The 25,659-nt window shown below is 45.2% G+C and overlaps 1 protein-coding gene across 1 annotated transcript in view; it reads left to right on the forward strand.

The window, feature by feature from the left end:
- LOC135806259 (HEAT repeat-containing protein 1-like) overlaps positions 1-24,334 on the forward strand; it is a 31,904-nt gene extending 7,570 nt beyond the window's left edge. Inside the window, exons 6-45 of the mRNA XM_065320419.1 lie at positions 170-261; positions 1,183-1,409; positions 1,688-1,800; positions 2,175-2,390; positions 2,638-2,809; positions 4,328-4,386; positions 4,708-4,797; positions 4,993-5,065; positions 5,235-5,357; positions 5,795-5,955; positions 6,275-6,469; positions 6,789-6,861; positions 7,562-7,737; positions 8,309-8,437; positions 8,624-8,724; positions 8,906-9,055; positions 9,269-9,387; positions 9,561-9,682; positions 10,378-10,506; positions 11,093-11,392; positions 12,160-12,237; positions 12,560-12,623; positions 13,041-13,186; positions 13,516-13,565; positions 13,690-13,813; positions 14,492-14,638; positions 15,244-15,423; positions 15,636-15,686; positions 15,844-15,977; positions 16,163-16,256; positions 16,724-16,809; positions 17,169-17,253; positions 17,617-17,757; positions 18,101-18,205; positions 18,525-18,595; positions 19,947-20,044; positions 20,332-20,627; positions 22,113-22,271; positions 22,815-22,923; positions 23,256-24,334. Coding sequence (XP_065176491.1) covers positions 170-261; positions 1,183-1,409; positions 1,688-1,800; positions 2,175-2,390; positions 2,638-2,809; positions 4,328-4,386; positions 4,708-4,797; positions 4,993-5,065; positions 5,235-5,357; positions 5,795-5,955; positions 6,275-6,469; positions 6,789-6,861; positions 7,562-7,737; positions 8,309-8,437; positions 8,624-8,724; positions 8,906-9,055; positions 9,269-9,387; positions 9,561-9,682; positions 10,378-10,506; positions 11,093-11,392; positions 12,160-12,237; positions 12,560-12,623; positions 13,041-13,186; positions 13,516-13,565; positions 13,690-13,813; positions 14,492-14,638; positions 15,244-15,423; positions 15,636-15,686; positions 15,844-15,977; positions 16,163-16,256; positions 16,724-16,809; positions 17,169-17,253; positions 17,617-17,757; positions 18,101-18,205; positions 18,525-18,595; positions 19,947-20,044; positions 20,332-20,627; positions 22,113-22,271; positions 22,815-22,923; positions 23,256-23,344 — 5,127 coding nt within the window. The 3' untranslated portion in view covers positions 23,345-24,334. The remainder of the gene's footprint in view (positions 1-169; positions 262-1,182; positions 1,410-1,687; positions 1,801-2,174; positions 2,391-2,637; positions 2,810-4,327; positions 4,387-4,707; positions 4,798-4,992; positions 5,066-5,234; positions 5,358-5,794; positions 5,956-6,274; positions 6,470-6,788; positions 6,862-7,561; positions 7,738-8,308; positions 8,438-8,623; positions 8,725-8,905; positions 9,056-9,268; positions 9,388-9,560; positions 9,683-10,377; positions 10,507-11,092; positions 11,393-12,159; positions 12,238-12,559; positions 12,624-13,040; positions 13,187-13,515; positions 13,566-13,689; positions 13,814-14,491; positions 14,639-15,243; positions 15,424-15,635; positions 15,687-15,843; positions 15,978-16,162; positions 16,257-16,723; positions 16,810-17,168; positions 17,254-17,616; positions 17,758-18,100; positions 18,206-18,524; positions 18,596-19,946; positions 20,045-20,331; positions 20,628-22,112; positions 22,272-22,814; positions 22,924-23,255) is intronic.
- The last annotated feature ends 1,325 nt before the right edge of the window (positions 24,335-25,659 follow it).

Here is a 25,659-nt window from a genome sequence, read left to right on the forward strand (position 1 = left end):
GATGCTACACACCATCAAGTTACCATTGCACATGCCTTTGAAAGCTAACTTGCTGCAGCATGCACTTCGGCTTCTTCCTCTGTGATGACTTTCAGCCATGTTGGATGTGTGTTAGTGTGAGGGAGTGAATTCCTGCACCTTGCATTCTCTGGTTGTTTCATGTGTGCAGACCTTGATCAAGTTGGTTGACTTTGATGTTTTGTGGAGGGCCTTGCTTCAATTAATCGAGCGATGCCGTGTCCAAAGTGATGAAAGCTCTTGGTAAGGACATTTCCGTTGTCATGCCATGCTTGCGAAGATATTCTGGTGCGAGTCACAGCTCTGGCTGCTATCCCAACTACTTTGATGGGCAATGCTATTTGCCTTGTTGTCTTTATACATACCGGTATCATTTTTACTTTTGGTTGTACGCTAAACTGATGTAGAGGATTCTAGATAGAGAGATTCCACAGGAATAAGCCCGGCTTTTATATGCGACATTATCGTATGCTTCAACTCAAATTACTCACTGCAGGAATAGGAGACCCTCTTATCTCCATCTTTGTACATTGCAAAATAAAGGAGCTCTGCCTTACAACAAATTTGTCACATACCAGACTGTTAAGGCGATAAATAGTATAAGCGAAGCGGATCAAGAAAATCGATTAGGAACATCAATTTTAAAAAGTTTTTTAACATACTGTAAAAGCAGAAATTTTCGGTGGTGTTTTATTTTCGGTAACTTCGGTGCCGACAATTTTTACCGAAAATAAAACGCACCGAAATTGTCGGTACACCCGATACTGTATACATGTAGCACAAGTACACTTACCTGGAGAGTGGGTTTTACCGAAAATTTCCCGCTACCGAACCGCCGATTTTGGCGAATACCGAAAATATTACACCACTGGAAATTTCTGCTTTTACAGTACATGTATTCTCATTGATCATTTCGTAATGTTCGCTTCGCTTACACTATTTATCGCCTTAATAAAGTTATTGTCTCCTCGTCGCCTATTCGTATACCAGAATGTGAACACTGCAGAGAATCCAGCAGGCACGATATCAAGCGGCGTAACTTGCACTGAACTGAAATGCAATTCACTTTGGTCGGCTAGACCTAGGCGACTCGGTTACCTGGTCCAGAAAAGTGCCCTGTGTAGACAGTTTTCCATGCTGCTTGCCATGTTTCATGTTATACAGGTGCCAAGTTGCTGGTCAAGCTGTCGTTGTAATGAGTCGTGCAGTTGCTCAAGCATCATCAACATCCCAATCTGGCCTACATGCAGTGCTCGCAATCCTGCAGCACACCTGGCTGACTCGCAGCCATACTACATTTTCCACGGCCTGTCTCCAGTCACTGGCATCATCTCTGCAGAAAGCATCAGACTCGTTTCTCTCCTCGCTGCACACTGCCGCCAGCAAAGCTTGTGAGTTGCCACGCGTGCTACAGTAATAGAACTGTTTCCCTGAGCTTCAATCTTGAAACTGTCTTGCCGGTGGGGTGGCGGATTTCCGAATATTGATGACTGCGGACGATGTCGATGACTATTCAGTATTCACAGGTGGATGCACAGGGCCTTTTTCTTTCTGTTGTTTTTGTTGTTTTAACCGCACATGGTACGTATTTTGTACGATTTTCTAGTTCAGATTGTGACTGTCCATAAGGATGCTGTAACATTCTTTTCTTTCTATTCTGCTGTATCAGTGTCTGCCCTGAAGGCATCGTCCGATGCATCTTCCCTGGCTTCAGCAAACCGTGCTCTGCTTGACTGGACTGTGACACACATCCAGTCCTTGTCATGCCCGTTCACTGATGTTGTAAGTCTACATGTGCTTCAGTTCAAGTAGTCTGGTACCTCACAGCATGGGTGAATGGCCCGTGATCTACTGCTAGTCCCAAATACAGTTGTTCATTGCCTTCTTTCTTAGTATTTCTTACTATTCACAATTTCACATGCATCTGTTCTTGTCGCAAATGCAGCAAGTGCAATCCTATCCGGAGCAGAACATGAGCAATAAGCACTCCATATGGCAGTACAGATGGGAATAATATGCTGTGCTTCTCAACATGACATGGTGCTCGTTGGCAAGGCCAAGCTGGTGCCTTTGGGCCGCATTTTGAGCTGCATGTACGTACACTATGTTTTTGTGTCTTACATCTGGTGCTTTTCGAATCTCCTGTTGTCTTGCAGGCAAAGTCTATCCGCGGCTGGTATTCCCAGGCCAACGCAGCTGAATCGCTTTGTCGACACCTGTCCTGCTTACTGCTGTGCTCGTGGCTGCGTAGTGGCAAGTCAAAGAGAGCTGCCTCTTCACTAGTGTTTGAGTGTTGTCAAATCCTTGTGGGCCTTGTTACACCACTGGTTGATGATATCAAGAACCATGCTGATCTTGCCACTCTGAAAAAGGTACGGCTTAGTTCCTATGGAGCATGGCGGACTGGTTGAATCACTGGTCGGTCGGTCCGCCTGGTCTGTTGTATAACTTTGTAGATGTACCGATTGTAGATGAGAGTAGTGATACATTGATTTAAGCATCTTGTTCCCAACTATATGGCCTTGCCTGTACTTTATTCTGGCATGGCTTTCGCAATAGTTTTGCACGTTTGAAAATTGAAATCAAAGGTCCTATTTGCCTATGATTGTGTTCCTACAGAGCAAAGAACTCCTCCAGAAAGCATCAGCCAAAGACCTGCAAGGTGTACTGCTAAGCAGTGTTGAGGCTAGTTGTGACGATCTTCATCACTGGTGGTGCACAGTGCTTGTATTGCAATGGTCTGTCAAGTCAATCACCTGCTCACTGGCCATGCCCACGCTACTTTCTGAGGGTAAGCACTAAACAGTGCGTGCACTCTAGCGATTCCTTGTAACACTCTCCTTTGCTGACTTGGTGCTTTACGTACTTCGTTCATCATAAAGCTGTGTTCACAACTGGCGTGTGTACGCGTGAAACCATGTGTCTGTGTATTTTTTTGTTGGCTTTTGGGGCGTCATGCGTATGGAAACCCGCCAAAATTGAAATTCCAACCCGTATTTTTCAGCGCGTACCACATGCCAGTTACTTTGACGGCGGGGTAAAAAAAATTAGTACTCGAAGGTGTCGCACGCCCTAAATACGAGTCTAATTGCAGTGTGTTGCTAGCATGTCTTTACTGGTGTCATCCACTGTGAGATCGAGAGATTAGAAGTTAGGGGCCGTCCGGGGTTACCGATTGTTTTTACAAAACGAAAAGTTTTAGTATTTTTCAGCCCCCACCCACCCACCCACCTTTTCTGCAGGTAAAACGAATTCCAATAAAATATTGATGTCAATTTTCGACATCCAGAAGTAACTGGGCATTCTCAATCAGCATTCAATAATTATTTTCAAAACGAAACACCATCAAACCCACCCACCCACAAACGAAAACATTTCGTTTTGAAAATATTATTGGTAACCTCGGACAGCCCCTTAGAAGTTATGATTTAAAATAAAATACTACTTACAATAGCAGTGTGGTTTGTGTATTCTCAGTGCATGTCTACACAGTCTGTCCTGGCTACAATTAGCTTTTCTCATTCCTTCCTTTGATACATGTACAGTAGGTATCGGTTATAGCGTGGGTGTTTGAAAAACGACTTTCTATTCTTATTTCCGATATTTCTTACACACGATAAATCAAGTGTGACATATCATGTGCATGTGCGCAGAGGCAGGAAGATCATCATACATACAAGGTAGTGCTACTGTGCATGTGGCTGGTCACAGTCACATAGGCTTACCATGTGGCCATGCAACATTAGTTACATGACCACAATAGTTGAACCTGCAGCACTAGGACCCAACGCGAGTCAGATCAGAACTGCTTTGGACGGATGTTATTACTACAGGCGATATACTTTGTACTGATCTGGCATGTTTCGCTACACGAAGTCCATTCTTAGGACCGATATATTCTACTGTACGATAAAATTGCTTGTAAGAATAAATATACACATGAAATCCATGTTATGATTATGAAAACATGAGAGTTCATTCTTGTAGGCAGTATATTCTTTTACACGACCACGCTATAACCGATAACCGATACGCACTGTACATTGATTCTACTTTTGGTTGCACACCCGACTGGATCGCAAAGCCTACTGAAACCCTAAAGGTCAACCTTCATTTTGTAACCAAAGAGTATGACCAGCATTGGAAAGCGAATGCACTTCAGAATCTGCGAAGAAAGACCAGAGCAAGCAACATGGTCAAGCGCTCCTGGAAAATGCCGCGTGAGTGCATATCTCTTAATTTGAAATGGACTGATGGCGGCTTCCTTTTTGGTATTGTCTTCTGTACTCTGGCTGTTCTCTTTCTTCAGCTGCCTGGTGGTGGTCGAACAGTGTTCTCAAGGAAAGCGAGGAGCATTTGTACCTTCAGGTAGGCTGGGCATCAGGGTCTGGTGCATGCCTCTTCTTTTATAGATTCCATAGACTCTAAAGTTATAAATGGTCCGTGGCGTATGTAACGCACATTGTTTCCGGTACTCCAGTGCATGTTCTGTGGTCTGGTGTTGTCTCCCTGGATGGTACGACTCCCTGGTCCAGACTTGTGCAATATCCAACAATTCCTTTGAATGCATGTCACTTGCTCTCTTTTCTTGGGGGGGGGGATATACTAGTAGCAGGTACTTGTATTGCACGATGTACTCATGTGTTGATCATAATATGTCCCACATCTTCCTTTGTTGTTGCTTTGCAGATTATCCGTGACCTACTGCCATTGTTGCTGGATGTTACTGCTTCGGTACCGCAGGCACGTTGCAAGCGCTTGTGGAGTCAGTTTTCAGAGGTATGCAGTCCACTGTCAAGCACTCTGTGTTTTTTGTTGTTGTTGTGACTGCTCAGCGGGGACTGCATGCTTTGCCCATGCTCATGGATGATTCCTGTTGGTGCCTATGGCCTGGTGTCAGTTTGTAGTCATTCTATTCAGTGTCAAGTTCGGCGGCGGCATTTTGATGGTGCTGTACTGTGTTGTATCTCCCAGAAACAAGGCAACTCTTCTCATCTTCTCAAGGCTCTGTGTATGATTTGGACGGAAGGACTTCTACCGGAGCAATGTTAGTTTAAAGCAGACTAGTTGAGCACCATTTACATGGCTGCATGATGTTTATTCCATTTTGTTATGACTTTGAAATGTGAAAATGTTCCGCTTGCCTACCATCACATACCTCTCAAGTGTTTGTATGGTGCTGCCTCTAATGGTCTCACATCTGTTGTCTTGTCTAGATGATGAGGATGACGCAGCAGAAGATGAAGAATCTAACCGAGTATGCCTGTGCGTTAGCAAAGTCTCTGATATCTTCCAGAATGAAGAAGAGCTGGAATCACTCATTGCCAGCCCATCTCCCGGTAAGAATGAAAGTAACTTGCTAGTGTGTGTGTGTGTGTGGGGGGGGGGGGGGGGCAGAGTACATGTTTCTTTGTTGTCACTTGTGCTCTAAATACTTCAACAAATTGTTGCATCAACCTATTGGCACCTGTCACGTGCGTAACATGGTCCCTAGCCCTTGTTCCACTCTTAGAACAGAACTCTCAAGCCAAATGGTCCTTTCGTACATCAAGAACTACGGTGGAAATGAATGTACATGTGCTGCCTTCGTTGATTTGAGGCAAAAGTGAATAGACGTAAACTGCTTGTAGACATTGTGTTTAGATATTGTCACTCGCACCGCTTGAGCCACATCCAGCTAGTCCTGGAGTACTTCAATTTAGGGTTACATACCAGTCATAAATAATATTATAGAATTGTTTGCTTCCCTGTGTGTGTTTTTGTCCTATACATGCAGCCATTCCAAGTCTGATCTGCAGTCTCTGCCATCATTCCGCTGATGTTCGTCAAGCAGCTGTGTCAGCGTGCCAGGCCCTGGCCAGCTTGTGTGCTGAAAAGAAGCTGACGAGCAAAGAAATCCCTCTGCTGTCGGTTGTCAACTTGGCCTGTGAATTAGTAGTACGTTCATCCCTGTGCCAGCTACCTGCATTCTGTATTATGCTGCAATGAGGCATGTTCAACAGTGTACGCAAGATCTCTTTGTGTTTGTGTTGTACTTTGCGCAGTGCCATATGCCTGTATTTGCAGTGCGTATGGGCGGAATCTTTCTGCTGTTCTATCTTGACCAGTGTGTGTTGGCGTTGCTGCACTTGCTGAGGGTGTGACTCTGCAATGATGACACGCGGTCCTGGTATTTCTATGGCAACTATAATTATTGCGCAATACATGGAGTAATACATGGAGTAATACTATCTTGGCCTGACTGTTTGTTATGCAGGTTCAGATCGGTGCCGATCCACAAGTCCTTTCAAACACGTTGGCTGAGAAAATATCTCGAGCTTCAGGATTGAGTAAGGTTGCCAAGCAGTGGTCGTCTGTCATGAAGTCGTTGGTGGAGCTTGCTGTGTGCAATACTGCTCCTCTTCATGTGAAGGTTATGCTGCTAACATGCCTGGAGAAAGTACCATCCAAAGTAAGCATACTCACCGCTGATCATTGCCTTTCTGCCTTGTCATTGACAGTATCTGTATGCTTGTATTCCATTCGCACATGTAGATTATTTGGTTTCTTTCATTGATTTTCGTAAATATTCGGAAGCTCCTTCTTTCATTGATACTTCAAATACATGTACTGGTATTGCTGGTCTTTTTCAGTGGATTGGACTGTCTTGACAATAATAGTGCACTATGCAGAGTAATGGTAAATATGCCAGGCATGTGGACTGGATACCGGTAATCCGATATGGTGGCTCAATGCTCTTGCTTGCTTATATTCTACCGCGTATGTATCAGGAATGGCTGCCATTGACAAGGGATGTAGCACTACACACTCTGAGACAGCTCTTCTCCTCAACGTCAGACAAAGGTGAGTTTACCTGTCAATTTATACCAGTATCTTTTGTAAAAATACCATTGTGATCTTAGCTCCTATACAACACATACAATATTATACATAATATACAAGCATACAGCGTTTGACTACTGTAAATCATGAATATGTAACGAACAAGTAAATCTAACGAGTTAACGAGCAAAGATTTGTCGTTATTTTAAAATTCGTTAGCAAAAGTCGTATGATTTGGGCCTCGCACGCTTGAAATCGATCATTTCACATTATGGCATGCAGCGCGTGTTCAACGGATCATAACTCGGTCAATTCTCAACGGAATTCAACAATTGAAAGATCTAGATGATAGCAGAGACGCTCAGCAGTCGGCTCGAACAACTCCGAAGTCTCTCAGATGAATTTTGCCGAAGCGGCGGGAGATCGAAAAATTTGAATTTTTGCGCTCTTACACTGGATAAATTTCATTTTCTTTATTCTTCTGACATCGAGGTATACTGTGCATGTGATGGACAACAATCATGAATGAATGTCCTTGACGAGCAGTCCTAGTATTATTGAATCTGTCTGAGAAAATCGTTAACTTTTCAAACCGTTAACCTTTAAAAATCAGAAAATCGTTAACTTTGCGGGTCGTTAAAATAATATGATTTACAGTATGCAGTGATATACAGTGGCAGTATTTGACTGTATGTTCTGGTTTGCTTTGTGTGTTTGCCAGGCTCTTCTCGCCTGGAACACGACTACCTGCGTCATCTTGTCCAGTGTCAATTGCAAGCTGCCAACATCACAAACAACAACCATCTCATTGCTCTGGAGACCATCGAGACTACTCTCAAGGAGTGCCGAGCAGCAGCCAGTGATGCTATCTCAGCTTGTGATATTGTGCTGCCAGTGGTACGTGTACTTTGTGTAGTGACTTGTCCTGCCCACTGTCCTCTATCGTCTTTCATGGACCGTAGTCAATGCCATTTCAAGAGATGTTGCAATATAACGAGTATACTGTAAAGGGATAAACTTTCGCGGCGCGCAAAGTTTGCGTTTTTGAGGTGGCAACGTGTTGAGGTCGGCCGGAGAGCGCAGCGGTGTGGTGGTTGATAAGAGTTTGGACAAGGCCGAATGCTGCTATTTACCCCTCTTGATCATGAGAAACTTTGGCGATTTTATCTCTTCAGTTGGATTTGTTACTGTCTACAATCAATGTACAGAGCAGTTTGCGGCGATTTATATTCACCAATGTGTGATGGTCGCGAAAATAGCGAAGTTTAATCTCTAGCGAAAGTTTCTCACTTTACAGTATTTGGATCTTTTGCGTCCGTTTGCCTGTCTGAATGTATGCATGTGGTTGTAGGTATGGCATGTCTTGCTTGTATTGATAATGCATGTGCTTGTTCCCTGTCTGTATTTCTGTGCTTGATCTTGTTTCTATGTATTTGCGTGCATTTTGTGTTTGTGTCTGTGTGTCCAGATTACTCCTCCACTGTTCCTTGCCTTCCCCACGGCATCGCGTCGTCAACTGCTTTCCATATTCCTGGACAAAGTCAGCGTGTTGGGCGAAGTCCGTGATTCGGCAGCTGTACACAAATGTCTGATGCAGGTATGTGCAATGTGCATGTTAATATACTAAGATGATTGTGTTGTTGTGTACCTATGCATGTATGCTGGTGTGCCACGTGGGCAACATTTCTGTCTGCTTTGCAGTTCATTTTCCGTGTAATCACTTGAAAGTCATGTCCTGTACTCTGTATGACCTGTTGTTGTCTGATCTCAACGCTCCTTCCAGTTCCCAGTCGATGGTGCAGACATCTTGAATGAACTCAACAGACCCGGTGGTGTTCTCTCTGCTCCCGAAGAGTCATCACCACGCAAGAACAGATCCAAGAGGTACATTGTATGTGTATATTGTGTGTATATTGTGTGTGTGTGTGTGTGTGTGTGTGCACGCGCTTGCGTGGTACGTGGTACGTGTGTGTGTTCTTGGATGGGGTATAGAGTGTTCTTTGTCTTTTGTCCAAGTGTCTGATGCTGATCTTGCTCTGCTCTTATGTGTTACTGCTGCATGTAGGAGAAAGGTGACGGATAGCAGCTCGTCTGATGTGGTTGACTCATCAGCATGGCAGCGCGCTGTCGTCTTGCTGGAGCTACTGCAGAATGGCGAGGAACAGCTTACTAACACACACATCCTCATGCCACATCTGTTCAGACTTCTCTCATTGTAAGAACTATGGATGCATATCGTTTGACCACTTGTGTACCATGTAACAGTTGCATGTGCATTACGATAGAATAAAGATTGCTTTTTGTTGAGTTTTTGATCGTAAATGTATTTGGCTAGTTGATTAGTTTGGCTGTTGTGGCTGGAGATATCATAGCCAGGGGTTGCTTTGCTGTCTTAATTTCGCTGTTGCTGCCTTGCAATGTGCTGCAGGAGTATTGAAGCTGAGGATGAGACCCTGGAGAGCAGTGAATACACCAAGCAGTTGATCGTGTCTGGTATCCATACCCTGTGTCGCGCCGCCTCAACTGCAGCCAAGCAGTCCAAGCCAGGTACGTCAAACCTGTCGCGCTCCTGGTGCCACATTTCTTGCCAGCAGTATGTTTGGATCTAGTCTTTCACACATATTCAACACAGGTTTGTTTTCTGGTTGCCTTTCTCACAATATTACTTCATGTCCTTCCTGTTTTTTTGTTTTTTTCAATGTTTCGCTTTCCCCTTTCAGGCTTGCTGAAGGCAGAGGATTTCAATGTTGAGTGTATCGTGCGCTGTGTCAGAGCATCATCCAATCCTCAGACTCATCACCACGCCCTGCTGCTCCTGGCAACTGCTGCAGCATTGTTTCCTGTGAGTATGTAGAGTGATAGTCTGCATGACAACACTCATGCAGTACACTGCTACACTTTTTGTGGTTCTCTTTTGTAGCCATCAAGGTACAATGTGTTCTGTAGCTTTACTTCATTCAACCAAGAGTGTGCAAGTCTGCATATGGGGTCTCCGACTGCGAAAACTCATATCATGTTGTCCAAGTCCGTTTCGTACTACGTACAACAAAGGCCAGCGTGCACGCAGTCCGAATATCTGCCATCATCAAGTTGATGACTCTGAGTGAGTTTCTGTCAGGAAGTGCTATTGTTGCTACTCCACTGCTTGCTAAAAACGGGCTGGGAACGTACAACGTGAAGTCGTGAACACTACACCACGTGATGTGAGTTTTCGCTGTCGGCGGACCCAGAGAAGGGTATCGAGAGTTGCACACTCTTGGGAGCTTATTTTTTCTTGATTCGGCCAATAGGCCTAATTCTAGACTGCCAGTGGCCAATACTAATACACTGCGTGCCACTGTAGTAGTGTGGCAACCACGGACGTACCAACTCACTCACTGGACGGAAGTGGTGTTTTAGCTCTGGTGGCAAGGGACTTGGAACCCAGTGCACACAGTGCATGCATTTTACTCGGACATGTCATCATTCTATGTGTTGTTTTGTGCTGCAACTTGCTTGAGTATTATCTGCTCATCTTCTCTATTATCCACCCTGTAGGACCGTGTGCTGCACAACATCATGGCAATCTTTACATTCATGGGTGCCAACTTGTTGCGGATGGACGATTCCTATAGCTTTGATGTCATCGAGCGGACCATTCAAACTGTCATCCCTGCTCTTGTTCAGGTATGCAGGAATATTTTTTTAGTTGCCAAATGTGTGTGTGTGTGCGTGTGTTTGTATGTTGGTGTGGGCGTGGGTACACAATCACACATACTTCTGTGCTTTTCTTTCTATCTGCCACATTGAATCACCTTTTCTCCCCTTTCTTCCAGGCGTGTATGGCAGTGATAGCTATCGTAAAAGAAGACATTTTTGTTCACGAAATTTTCACTCAAAGCCATAGTTTGGTCTTTTGGTCTGATTTGCCATCATCCAAGAGTTCAATGTACTGTAAAAGCCCTTATTCTAACGAGGCGCATATATAACGATTTCCCAAAATTGACTGGTTTACGTGTACCAAAGGTAACGATTCTCACTTATTCTCAACGGTCAATAGGACTGTATATGTATCGATTTCTATTTTAACGACAGATTTCTCCTCGTTAACTCGTTAGAGTTAGTACTTCGTTATAAATTTGGCTTTTACAGTACATGTTGAAGTATTTTATTTGACCTTGTCATATTTTCTAGAGAAATCTTTTCTTTGTTGCAATCACCGCCATCATCAGTCATCACATTTCTGTTTCTTGTAACGCTGTGCTGTGTGTAGGCTGGTACGGCAACTCCGGGCGGCAAGTCCAATGGTTCTGTGGCCATTCGCGAGGGCTTCCTCCCCATCGTCGTCGCCGTCATGCGTGTCTTTGCCGATGCCTGGCCGCACATGCCTGTTCATCGGATCATGTCCGTCTTTGAGAAGCTGATGAGCACGCTGGGTTCCGAGGGCTACATGCACTACATGCTCAAGCTGCTGGTGGAGCGCTATGTCCTGCAGCCCGGTGTCAGTGCAGGAAGTTCGCTACCGTCTTCCATGATCTCCGTACCAAGCTCAGCGGCGTCCTCGCCCACACGGGTTAGTCTGGTTCATGCCTCACACAAGCAGTAACAACCATATACGCGGGGGGGGGGGGTAGTTTTTTTGAGGTGCTGGTCTTATCTTTGTGATTACTAGTCGATTTCCACATGTGAGTCTTTCCCCGCCGAGATAGGACAACATACTGCAGTGCTGGGAAGGGTCTATTGCCGCCTCTGTAGCGGTTTGATCAAATTGCTTTGTTTCTGTTTTGAGCTCTTCAGGTACCCTCTGTGGCACTGTTTAGGCCACACGTTTTTATTTCTATGTTTCTCGTCACCTGAAAATCTAAAAACGTATGCGAGAGGTGGAAAAAAATAAAAAATGACCAAAGAATAAAAAAAAGTTTACTAGACCTTTGTTCACACTAAAATCCACCAATACACCATGCAAAACAGCATCCATAGTTAGCAACTAGTATGTGGTAGGAGCTTCTATCACAATCTGTGCATGTGCAGCTAGATTGCGCACAAAAAATGCCGACCTCGCATCATGTGTCGCGCAGGCCAGGCCACATTATGTACATGTGCATGAGTGTACTGGTCCCCACATGCACAGTCAGTGCAGCACAGTTTTTTTTGTTTTTTTCTTCCAGACTCCTGAATCGTATGCGTGCGGGTGACGAGAAACATGGAAATAAAAACGTGTGGCTTTACAGCTAAAAAAAAATAGTGGATCGATATTTTACCACTTCCTACAAACCTTTCTAATAGTATGCACACCACTAAGCAATCTGTGCCTTTGTCTGGTTGTCGTTTTGTTTTCAGGATGGAGATCCTTCTCTGGTCTTCTGTGAGCTTGATTTTCCAGTTCAGCTTTGCCTTCGCTTTGACGTCTCTTCTCAGGTATGACATCAACCCACAACTGATATTAAAGAATGATGAAAGCTAGCTGGGAATGCCGGATTTCTGTCTTTGTAAACCTATCCAATCCTTCAAGGTGACCATTAGCCACACAGCAAGGATAGGTGCACCCATAAAATTGTGACTTTTAACTCGCCAACCCGGCTTCTAAAGAGAGGGAGAGGGTGGGGGGGGGGGGGGGGGGGGGAGCTGATTTATCAATGGTGTGTAAAGAGCTCTTCTTTTGTTACTTTTAAAAACACCGAGCCCCTCTGGTATCTAAGAATTACGTGTTGTTCTGTGTTTTGTTCTTGATAATGTGCAGCTGAGTACACTTCTGGAGGTTGTGCAGTATGTCGGTGACTTGCCAGTGACAAAGCCAGACACAGGTAAATTCTTGTTTTTAAGTGGCATGGCTGCTCCACAGCAATAATGGTAGGTGAAATCCAGCCATTGCTGATTGACCATGCTCAGCGCTATGCAGTCCTGATATGGACTATGCTTGGTGTCATCACGAGAACACACTCTTGATATCAACGCCTGTGATTGAGCAGAATTTCATCGCCACTGTGGTTTGAAGGAGTCACGGCGTTGTGGTGAAAATAGTGTTGGCAATGGATTTCTCTCTATTTCTCTCTCCTCTCTTTCTCTCGCTCACTCGCTCTCACTCCCACTCTCTTTCTTCCCCCTTCCCTCCCCCACCCATATCCCATTTATTGAACGTGTTGTTTTGAAATGATTTGGGGAACACTGCCTTATGCAAACCACTCCTGTTTACTTATTTCTGCTCCTTTTGTATTCTTCAGGGAGCAAGGGAAAACCCAAGAAAGATCCCAAGCAGCTACCGCTGTATGATGTTGCCCAGCACACCGAGAAGCACCTGCAGTTGTACAAGATCAATCTTCTCACTATTGTTGCTGATGTGCTCACCAGTGAAGAGTTTATGTTGCCAGTACGTAGTAGCGTTAAGATTTGTATTACATGTACTTGCACTGCAACTCCTGTCACATGACCTACTGGCACCTTGCTTATACGCTTGTCTTCTCAACTACTTCAGCAGTGCTAAGAGTCTCAGCAGATATGCTTGTAGGGCCTGGTACATTGCATGTGAGTGGCTGTTCTATGGTATTTCACCTCACACTTGCTACTCAAGAGCATTAATCAATTCCTTCTACAACTAGGCAGGAGAGCAAGGCTTCTTCCCGTCTGCGATATCGTTTCTCTAAAAAATGTGTGACCTCTTTCGCTATTTACTGCCACATTTGTGTTTGATTTGCTCAGGACTCGTCACCTAATGCGGCTGCAGAGGCTATCCACGAGAAGGTGCTACGGTAAGTGAGCGTACTTAGCACATCTGGTGAACATTACTGTAAAGGACACCTTCTTTGTGGAAATTGCAATACAAAGTTCTTGTTGGTTCACACTTGTGTATTTGTGTACCTCTCCGTTATGCAGTCTACTGGAAGAGGTCATGGCATTTGCCAATCGTCAGACCCGTCTCTCGTTGAAGCAGACTGACAATAACCTGAAGCAATGCCTGCGTGCAGTGTGTACCGCTGCATACAAGATTGTCAGTGCGGTAAGGACTCACTTGGAAAACTGTGTGCAGAATACTGATTGTCTATAGTATTGGATATATATCCACTATGCCCTATAGTATTGGCAAGAGTCCATAACCCAAGAGTATGCAACTGTGATTATGGGTGCATGCGCGGCGCGCTGCCTTCATTACGTAACTTGCCTTCATCATGCTCTGAAAGCATGCACTCAAACTCACAATTTCTCGTACGAGCCCATCCGTTTTTGCCCGATTCGTTCCAGTACCTACGCGATCTCTGAGTTATGGCGCGTGAACTCCAGTTCCGTACGAAAGTTCATTTCAAACCAAAGGGAAAGCGCGGTGTTTGATTTTCCGCAGTGCGCGGACTGCAGCTGAATGATGTAATGAAGGCAGCGCGCCGCGCATCTGGCCCATAGAAAAGAGATCACAGTTGCATACTCTTGGGTTATGGACTCTTGGTATTGGCTATATCCACTATGCCATAGCTTGTGATCACATACAGTTCCACTGTGTTTGGAAATGGGCATAAGCGACGAATATGCGTTCACATGGGGTGTGTAGTCCATACATTTATATCTCCCATTCTTTAACTCTCTCCCCCTCCCCTCTCATTACATTTGCGCGTCACCCCTGGTGCGTTGTGTTTTCGTACTTTTCATTTGACATTGTTGGTGTTGTTGTTTTTGTCTCACACAGATTTGTGACCAGTTATCGGTGGAGATTCTGGTGGATGTTGTCCTCAAGCTATCTTCGCACAAGGCTGTTGCAGTTCAGAACAAGGCATTGGAGCTACTCAATGCTGGTCTGCAGAAGCAGGAGCGACGACCTTGGCCAGCAAGCCAGGTGATTATTAGCTTGAAATGGACAATGTTTAAAAATGGACTGTTGTGGTTGCAATACCTATGCATTGCCTACTCAGGGCCGTCGGAAGGAGTTTAACATTGGTGCGGCAAAAGTGTGAGAGGGGGGTGCGGGGATCCTCCCCCGGGAAAATTTTTGAAAATTGGGCCTAAAAAGCCATATAGAATAATAAAAAGAATATGCATGCTGATGATACACCGCATTGTCGATGTAAAACAGTACCTGTACAAGAGTCGACAAGCCACCAACAAGGTTGAAATGTAAAAAAATATATAAAAAAAATAAATTAAAAAAAATGCGAAAATTATTGGTGCGGCTTTGGCCGCACCTGCCGCACCGGTTCCGACGCCCCTGCTACTTCAATGGAGTCACATCTTGGTCTGGTATCCGAAGAGATGTGTTTGTCACGACACAAAACACTATTATATTCACTGGTTTGAGGGAAAGACACAAACGGGAAAAGTCTATTTATATATGCTATCTTTTATTCGCTAAGTAGCTGACTGTGCTATGCGCAGATATGTCTTCTACACGATCATTGTTTTGATATGTTGTTGTTTTGCTCCGCGCTCTATTTCTTCCCCCAGGAGAGTGTGTTTGTGAATGTGGCTGAGCGCCTGACGGACATTGTGCTGTCGCGTCTCACCGCCGGTGTCAGCAGTGCATCAAGTGGCCGCGAGGAGCTCATCACTTGTCAGTCGGCATTCATCAGTCTCAAGCTACTCACATGTCAGCTGGCAGCACGTAACCCACAGCCGATGCTCAAGGTATTAAGCTGATTTATATGTACATGTAGTCCCTGATGCACCAACAGATAATATTGTATCGACTCTTGTTATTTATTGAGGTTGTTTTCAGTCAGCGTTTTGAACTGAAAATAATTAGACTTGCGCACGCACCCTTTATTATCATTATGTTTCGTTCCATACCAGGATGTTCATCTGTAGTCGCCATATCATTTGCTTTGTTTGCTTCTCAGGTGGCTCGCGTTGTCCTGGATGTCATTTCATCAGAAGACTGCTGTCCACAGGTAACTATCCACTTACCGGTGGTTATATGTCACTCTTGAGGAGTTTGTACTGTTTTTAACAGCCAGGATACCTTTTACAGTGTATACTCTGACTTGGTGTTTGTTTCAACATCACAATCATGTGCGCCCTTTGCAACCTGTTCTTGTCTTTGTCTAGGTTTGTGCCAGTGCTATCTTGTGCTTTGGTGAATCAATCACCTGCCTTGGACCTCAGCTGATTGCTGAACTGCCCCGTGCAATCAAGGCACTAGTGGCTGTACTGAAGTCCTCCTGGTCCAGAATCAACCCAGTGTAAGTTGGAGTACTGTCTTCTAACCTACAGACTGTAGCAGATACTGCTGTTCTTCATCAGCAACCATGTTAACACATGACGGATTCTTTTGCAAGGTGCATTTAGAGGCCAAATGTGTGGCTGTTGGGTTTCTATGTAAAACTTAAAATCCTGTTGTGTGTTGTGTTGGCTGTGTGCTGTATAGCCTTCTACAGATATCTGCTGTGACTGCCCTGGGAAAGATGATTGTGCACCTGCCAGCGTTCCTTGGCAAACAGCTCAAGAACATTCTCAGACAGGTTAGCATGGTTGTTTTGGCCTGTGACTGGAGGCTATCCGTAAAGGATGTTTTTGTTTATGAAACGAATGGACTTGTACTCAATATGTGTACTCGCACAGGCTTGCTAAGGTTGAACAGTTGAATGAAAACTCCAACACATGCCGTGGAGAAGAGTTCTTTTGCATGCACAAAACATGACCAAGGAGCATATCACATTAATCCCTGCCCTATACAATCAGATTCCATCTTCTTTTTTTGTCTTTTCTTGAAGCGAATGCAGGTTTACACTTAGGTGTGATATTTCAGTGTGAGTCGTACTTCGAAGTACAAACAAATCTGGTAATGGGCCATGCCCGAAAATTTGGTGAACACTTTTATGACGTATGCAGTTGAGTGTTTGAGTTCAGGGACCCTGAGTTGTACAAACAGTTGTAAATGCAAGTCGAGACTATGTGCCTTGTTTGTCCATAATCTTGATGTTCGCAGTTGGTACATGGCAAGCTTTGTGAGGACAGATCAGAAAGTTCTGACTCCGGCCGCAGTAATCTGCTATTGAGAGCTCAAGCAGCCCGGTAAGTTTTGAAGCCGACTGTTCGTATGTCTTTCCTCGATATGTGGTCCAAGCCATGATAGATGGCCGACCGCAATACCTAGTCTATCCAGCATAGCTTACATGCAGTACCTTGATGTTTCGTAGCTTTCTTCATTTAATTGTCTTCTTTGCACAGTAGCGGTAACTCAATGAAGCGAGTAAATTTGTGTCGAAAACATTCTTGAAATAGGATGAGTAGGAGAGTTCCATTGCAAGAGAGTTGGTGTGTGTGTGTGTGTGCGTGTGTGTGTGTGTGTGTGTGTGTGTGTGTGCGCGCACGCGTATGTGTGTGTGTGTGTGTGTGTGTGTTTGTGTATACATGTATCTGTCTTTCTGCAGAACAAGCATAGCTGTCAAGGTTCCTGGTCGCGTCCTCTTCCCAGCTATTCAAGATTGCTTCCAAACCATTGCTAAGCCAAGCAAGGTGAGTTCGCTTTTTAATTTTAATTTTTAATCCTTTCGTCACACACAAGAGTACTCGAAGTACATTACCCAGAGTGTGCAACGCCACATAGGGGTTCAGAACAACACAGGGTATGTGTGTGTGTGGGGGGGGGGGGGGGGGGGGGTGCGCGCACGCATGCGTGTGCGTGCATGTGTGCATACCGGTATGTGTACTCGTATGTAGGTGTGGGTGTGCGTGCGTGCGTGCGTGTCATTACGTCAAGTACATGTACACGTTCTGTCAAGTTTTCAGTTCTGTTTTCATGGATGAATGCCCTGTTTGGGTTGCAGTGTATTGACTTTTTTTCTCTGTGCCGTATATCCTGTGCTATCACGACTGTAGGTCAACAGCATGCTGTCATTGGTCTCAGTCTTATCACGTGGCATTCAGGAAGTGCCCAAAGCTGAGCTCAAGGATTTGAGTGAAGTGCTCACCACTCTCTTCTTGGATATGTTTAGCTTCATTGCCACGCGCTACAATGAGGTAGGGTTATAGCGTACACTCCTGTCCACATGTACGCAATACTGTGTTGAACGCTACTACAGTAGTACATCGACTTTACTGTTTGCCAATGCAATGGTACGGTTGTTACCTTGTCTTCGTTATTTTGAGACAACGTCGTCACCTGTGTCACAACTCCCCTAGCAATTTCTATCAGTACACAAGTTGTCTTCACCTTTATGCACTTTATACTCATTTTTGATGAAGTGTGGTGTAGGTTCTTCATTGTTCTGGTGTGTTTGGCTCGATGCATTTGCTCATGTTGTTGATCCTGCTGCTGCTGCTGCTGCTGCTACTTCTGCTGGTGTTTTCATCAATGCTGCAGTTCACGGAGAGCAATATGCGTACACTGTTGGACAAGTGTGTGCAGTGTTTCATCACCCTGGTACTGCGCTCTTCCGAGCCTGTTTTCCGGACCATGTTCACCAAGGTCAGTTTAAATGCCTATCTATTTACAGCAGTGGTGACGCCCTCCTGTACTGCACTTGCACAGTATCACTGGGTGCTCAGCGATATCCGGGAGGTGTGTGTGTGTGTGTGTGGGGGGGGGGGGGGGGGTAGGGGGTATGTAGGTAGTCCTGCTTATTGTCTGTGTTCCTTTTCAAGGTCGGGGCTCTGTCTTATCGTACTTCACAGTGCACATTTGCCAGTAGTCATGTCGCATGCGCGCATCTGTTGCAACCCCTTCTCGCTTGCCGGGTGTGCCCATCCATTTTTGTTGGTGTCCCTGTCCTTGCGTGTTTCTGCAGATCTGCAACTGGGCTGACTATCAGCACCAGTGCAGTGAGCGCATGTTGATCTTCTTCTCCTTAACCTTCAGGTGAGTACGGCCTACGAGCTTGACAAGATTACTTGTGCAGGTTTCAACACAAGTTGACAATGGTCATAAGGGTGTTTCCGGCACAGTTGAGAGATTCATGGCTCCGATCAACAAGGCAGAGTGTTTTGATGTGGAAAATCCATCTTATTCTCACTGCACACGAACCCCAGTATGATCAGCTGGAACATCATTATCACCGTCGTCAACTTATGATGTTGAAAGCTCTACCTCGTAGTGTTGAGAGACAGATCGAGTTTCTTTTTCTTTTTTTGCTTTTACTACCGTAAAGTACCGCCAGAGCGCCCCACCCTGATTTTACAGCCAGGGAAAGGAAAAATCGTATGGCAGAGTGCACACAGTTTGTACCTTGTGTGAACCTTAGTGTACTAAGGTCACACGAAGCAGGTTTTGTGTGGAGCCCGTGTTCGCTTGAAGGTACGGATTGTATGCAGAACGTGCAAAATGTGTACAAAGTTCGTGTCGTATGACTTACGGACAGGAGACCACCTCCACAATACGACCACGAAAGGACGAGGTGGTGGGGCGCTCTGGCGGTACTTTACGGTAATTCCACAACCCGACTGGTGCCTGCGTAGTGGTTGTGACCTTCCTAGTGAAGTTGGACATCACCAAGTCTAGAGGGTTGTCACCATGGGTGGGTTGATGGATATGTTGGGGTAAGATGATGTGAAGCACACAGTTCTTACACGGCCTCCCCAGCTGCTGTGGTCTTACTACTGCCAGGCCAAGTTGAATTATGTACATTAAAGTCACCGGTGAGGACTAAAGTAGAGCCATGATGCTGGGCTGTGTCAAGTGAGGTATCTAGATGGTCAAAGCAACCCTAGCGTTGTACTCCAAGTACCTGTATCTATACAGGTGTGTAGAATATACTGTACTGGTTATTGAAGCCCGGACTCGTCCTCCGGCACACTGCAGCCTGGTGTACGCGTGCTGTAGCTGCACGAAAAACCTCCCACAGCCGCTGTAGCCGAGTTCAACTCTGGGTTTCATTGGCTACTGCTGTACAAGTAGTCTTAGGTCAAATCTGCTCTTTAACCAGTGGGTACCGTGTATTGACTACCAACATGATCTGTATGCAGCATGTATGTTGGGTCTAATTGACTGAAGTTATCGAGGTACATCAGAAGGTTATAGAATATTCGTTCGTTCGTCGAGGCAGCATTTGAGAAAATATTCGGTCGAAGAAAACCTTATTCATTGCATCACTATTTTTTTTGGTTTCACTGATTTTAATGTAATCGTACAATTCTGTTTGAGCCCTTCCTCTCTTGATGATAGTTGATATGTGCTGCTGCTACTGCTGTTGCTGTCACTGTGTATGTTGCAGTCTGACTGATCGCCTCAAGGGTTTATTCACAACATTCGGAGGACCCGTTGTAGACAGTGCCGTAGCAGTACTGGCTGCCATCAACATGAAGAAGAAAGGTATGAACTGCCCTTGTTTGACGATGCCTACCTACAAGTAGTATGTCTTTCTCAAGTTGAAAACAATGGCATGTGTTCATGCAAACTGCATTTACTAATTACACTGCACATCCTAAGTAGACATGTAGGATGCGCTCCCTTTTCCCTCCGCCCAATCGAATCCGGACTGTTGTCTTATTTCTTATGTCCTGAGTTGAAAGGAACATAACCTTCCTTAGTTTCAGTGTGCTGTATTGTGTGTTGTCATTGCCGGTGGAGAACTAGTTTGCTGCCATGTTCTTATACAGGTAATACATTCTTCTCTGGCGAGGATACAAATGGTTTTGGGCCTGAAGATGATGAGAGCGAAAGCAGTGACGAGATTGAAAGCGATGAAGAGGAAGAAATGGATGTATCAGATGACGAAGGAGCTGGCAAGGCGTTGAAAAAGAAGTCGCTGGCATTCCCCAGTGCCGCATGGAAGTGCCAGCAACTGGCTAATCAGTGCGTTGACACAATGCTGCGCTTGTTTACACATGACAGTGACGGCCGACTGGTTCACAAGCAGCTCTTTGAAGAAGTCATGCCACCTCTTGTTGAACAGGTCAGTTCGATGGACAGTTGATTCCATTTTAGTGATAGTGCATGCGTCTTTTTTGTTGTCTGTCTCTTCATATTTATTGTTTTAGTGAACTACATGTATCTCCGGATAGCATGCTGTTTCGACCTCATTACAGTCCATTTCAAAACTATAGACGCGTACCTAGGCAAAAACCGTTATGCCAGCATCTATACCACATAAAATCTGTGATCACTTTGTGCATATATTTTTCCAAATTGGGCGTCTGTTATCCAATCGTTTAGAAACTATATGAGAGTGATTGTGGAGCGGACCTGAGCAATATTCCGAAAACTATTCTCAAAAAGTTCCAGCCAAATTTGAAATAATTTCAAAAACCCTACGCGTCTATAGTTTTGAAATGGACTGTAAGTCTCCTCGGCGGAGCTCAGAGTTACTGGCCCAACCAATCGCAATGTGTATTGTGTATATATTAATATATAATATACCGTAAAGTCCGCTGCAAACGCCCACTTCGCTGCGAACGCCCACCCCAGCGAGTCCATACTATTTTCGTCTTTTTCAGGTCAATAATAGTTGTAGAAAACTGGCATGAAGGTCGAATGCGTACGAAAACGGCTGTAACGCCTACAAACTGCCTATGTCTTACCAGGAGGCTCTGCAAAAGCGATTTTCATCATCTTGCTGCAAAGAAAAACTTCTGTCGAGATTTCCTTTCACTCGATAAATGAGTCGTCTTCATGGCAGGTCGCTCTCCATGTAATAATGCCGTAGAATCCATCTGGTTTTCATGAAATTTCTGCAGTGCCACAATGTGGCATTTGCAGAACGGAACAGTGATTGTTCTGACGAAGCGTCATTCAACGACTTGACCGCTCGCAGTATTGCAGTTGCAAGTCGAACAGGGGGAGGGGGAGGGGGAGGGGGGAGGGGAGGGGGAGGGGGAGGGGGGAGGGGTATGTCACAGAAGCTAGTACAAGCTACACCTACAAAGTCACTGCTAACTTGTTGAAAACTCTGAAGTGCTCAAGAAAAACCCTTGCCTTTGAGTGTTGCGTGATTTGGAAATGATCAGAAGTGTATTTGGTTCCTGCAATACTCTGTTCTTCGCTACCTTGTTATTTAATTCGGAAGAAACTCCCATTAGGATTTGCGAAAAAAGCAACCATCATCATAAAATCACTACGAGAGTGACCAAAGATATTTTGAAACCAGGAAAGTGGACATAGTTTACCGTAGCAAAGCGCTCTTCCTGCTACGGTATGAGACGCACTTTCGTACAGTAGAGGTGACAGTGCATGAGGTCAGTGTGTACAGGCCAGCAGATCTTGCAAAAATGGGGTGGGCGTTTACACTGGACTTTACGGTATGTATTATATATGCAGCACAATATGTCATATTGTATCTTGTGTATCGCGCGTGTGTGTGTGTGTGTGTGTGTGTGTGTCTGTGTGTGTGTGTGTGTGTGTGTGTGTTGTTGTTGTTGTTCTCTGTATGTCCTGCATCCAGCTTGAGAGTTGCCGTGGATCAGTTCAAGACTACCAGCAGTATGTCACTGACCACTTGGTGCCCTGCATCAGTCAGTTGTCAATGGTTGTCTCCAGTGTGCCACTATGGAAGCAGCAGAATGCACGCTTGCTTCAGAAGGCAGCAAGCCCTTCACCGAGAGTAAGTGCCTCCTTCGCTCTCCTTTGCTTTGTTTTCTATACTTTGGCTCTTGCTATGTAATAATCACATGTCACATCGTGTGTCCTAAGCAAGATTCACTGTGTTATCACTTTCTGTGATGCAACCTGTGCGACATGCACATAGCACTAAGGACCATGTCTCATCTTGAGAGGCTGCTTCTCTGGCTGCAGACGAGGAGAGCTGGCGCTGTGGTGTTGTATCCTGTCCGCCTCCTACGTAACACACACATGGGACTGAAGCAGAAAGAGCTCATATCCTACAAGTAGTAGTAGCAAACTGTTTTATTTCCTACTACATGTATGTGCTCATTTGTTTGTCACGTCAGGCGTTTGATTACGTCGTTTACGCATGTTGGACTTTATGGTCAGCAACAGCGGGAAAGGAGATAGGTTTATGGAAGATAATTGTTAAAGTACCGGCGGCATGCTTTCCAAGTCATTCCAAGGTTCTACTCATATCATGTGTCCTGTGGTCATGTCTTTGTGCTGCATCTGTGCTTTCTTGCTGTCCTTTGAATGATAGGTACGCTTTGCAGTGCTGTCAGTGCTGAAGGAGCTATTCACGCGCCTCAGTGAAGATTATGTTGCCCTGCTACCAGAGACCATCCCGGTGTTAGCCGAGCTGCTTGAAGGTATGTGTATGACTTCATGTGTGCTCTTGGCTGTCCACAACAACATTGATTACTGGCTTAGACAGTATTGAAGAGGAGAGCATATTGTGAAACTAGCTCATGGTGCTCAAAGTCCCTCCCAGTGAGATGAAAGCCTGACAAAAATCAATGATGCACCCAGCTTGAGCAGTCTGGGTGCACGGTATTTTAATATCTATATTGATAATGATGGGTATGTATATGTGTCAAGTTTAGATGAAACGTCTGTGCACTGTGTGCAGTTTACCACCATGGGCATGTAGTGGCGGTACACCCTCTGAATCCTTCTCTCTGAATTGTTCTATGTGATGCAGATGACTCGCCCGAAGTCGAGAAGCAGTGCAAGTCTCTGATGAAGGTGATTGAGGAGATCACGGGCGAGACTGCTCAGTCCTTCTTCTGATTCTATCTTGGACACTCATGACTATTGTGCTAACATGTTACTGGTCCTATGATGACATGCAGCAGCAGCAGCAGCAGCAGCAGCAGCAGCGATATGGTAAGCCGAGTGCTTGGTCAACCCAGCTGAGCCTGTCACAGACGGATCAACCACATCTAGCATCCTTCATAATGGTCAAGTGACGCACTTTTGAGCCGTGCTAAAACATAACGTCTGGAGAACTCATTCTCTGGACTGGCCGTTACGACCTTGGAAGTGAGGTGGTGTTGAGGATAGCTTCGGTGTGAATCTTGTGTACATGTATTCTGATTCATCTTTAGCCACTGGAAGGTGTGATAATAATAATAATGTACATAGCTTTTAGTTTCAACAGATAATACTGTACATATGTGCTTCGAAGTAACTTACTATTATCTTTTAACTACTGCATGCCGCGCTGCTCTTTTTGTATCATACTTGTAAAAATATCATTAATTTTTGAATGCTTCTTATCAGTCAATCATGCTACGAACAGTGAAACATCCATGCCAGCACTGCTGGGTAAACTACTTTGAGTGGTTTGATTACATACAGCAGTTTGTGCCAGTTACGCTTGGTGCTGTGCTTACCTGTGCTGTTCAGTCTGTTGGAGTGTCCAACATTCTACCTACTTGCTTTATTTATCTGCATTTTTGTGTAAATATGCCGATTTCGTGGACTTGCGGCAGCTCTGGTTCTCCCTGATTCCTTTCAGATCACTTGAATTGATTCAAGTACTCTTGCTAACAGGCAGGCACAGCTTGTAGCTACAATGTAGTGTAGCTCCCTATCCTTTGTCTGCAATGACTCTGCATAGGCCATAACACGTGCCCTGACTCTCGCCCCAGCTAGTCTAGCTCCCATGATCTACATGCACCGGTATGTTCATGATCCCCATCATCCAATTAGCCTACCTGTTGCAAGTACCTTTACTGTGTGCCATTCATCCACTAAACCATTCTCATAGTCGTGCTCTTCGGTTGTGCAGTGTGTGTGTTGTCTGCCGTTGGCAAGACAAAAAGCTTCATCTTGTTTTGAGAAGTCGAGCATCCGCAATAACGCTAATCATGCCATTCCCTGTCATTTGGCCTTGGGTATAGACTAGTAATCTCACATAGGAAGAATCTAGTGTAATGCTCCATGCAAAGCAGGCCTTGACTTGTGAAGTTGTGAGTCAGCTAGCACCGGGCACTGGCAGTGGGCAGTGGAGTGTATTGGCGCAGGACAGCACTGGCATAGTCCAGGCCAGGCCAATTTTCATCACTTGTTGAGTATGACCAACCGTAGCTTTGATCGATGATGGACGCACCGTTACAAGTTCACAGTACCCACAAGGTCTACTTCCAGTAAATGCTCTCATCCCATTTCAACAGCCAGTTCTTGGAAATTTGCAGTTCAAAGAATATTTCCAGAGTGTAGTTGTGATGTCAACCTGGTAGTACATACTACAGTACACTATGCTGGTCCGGATGCTTTAGGTGACTATCCCATGCATAGCCGGGTAGACATGCTTTAGGTGACTATCCCATGCATAGCCGGGTAGACAAAAAAACTGGCTCCAGAGTGAAGCGGGTGATGCTAAGGAAGGCAAGGAATACAGCATCGCGAATCACAACACTATAAATTACAAAAATGCCTTGTTTGTTTGTTTCTGCAATGAGACCCCGTGTAACATAATACAATTTTAAATACTCTATGACGATCTAAGTCACGGGTGCAGTTCGAGACATATCGCGCGGCGTCCAGGTAGCCATTCAGTATAATTCTCCTGAAGGTGGCAGAGACTGACAAGGCATGGCAGTGTTCCTGCATCCGTGCCTTTGGACTCCATTGGCCGGTGCAGATGATCAGGTCCGCACAACTCTTGTACACTGAACCGTGGCATGCACATACCGGCACATGTAGGAATAACGAGACTAACAGCGTTGCCTGCTAATCTGCAAGTGCCAACTCTGCGCATGTGTCCGTAGACGTAGCTCAGGGGAGTGCAGTGTCTGGTGGGTATGTACAGTTGGTTTGATTGGGAATGTAGACCTTCAGGCCACTATCCATGTACACACCTAGACCATGATCACGGGCAAGCTGTAAGAACTCATCGAGGTATTCTTGTGTATAGTTCTGTCTCCGGGAATACCAGTTGATGCCGGTGAACACAACATGGTCCAGTTCTTCTATGCATTGAAACTCCAGTACTCGGTCGTAGTGCTTGCCTGTCTCGTCCGGTACTGCTGCCACAACTACATCAGGGTACACCACTTTGCCAGTGATGAACCAATGCCCGCTGAACACACCGCGATGCT

The sequence above is a fragment of the Sycon ciliatum genome, chromosome 1 (genome assembly GCF_964019385.1).
Source record: "Sycon ciliatum chromosome 1, ocSycCili1.1, whole genome shotgun sequence".
NCBI classification, from domain to species: Eukaryota; Metazoa; Porifera; class Calcarea; order Leucosolenida; family Sycettidae; genus Sycon; species Sycon ciliatum.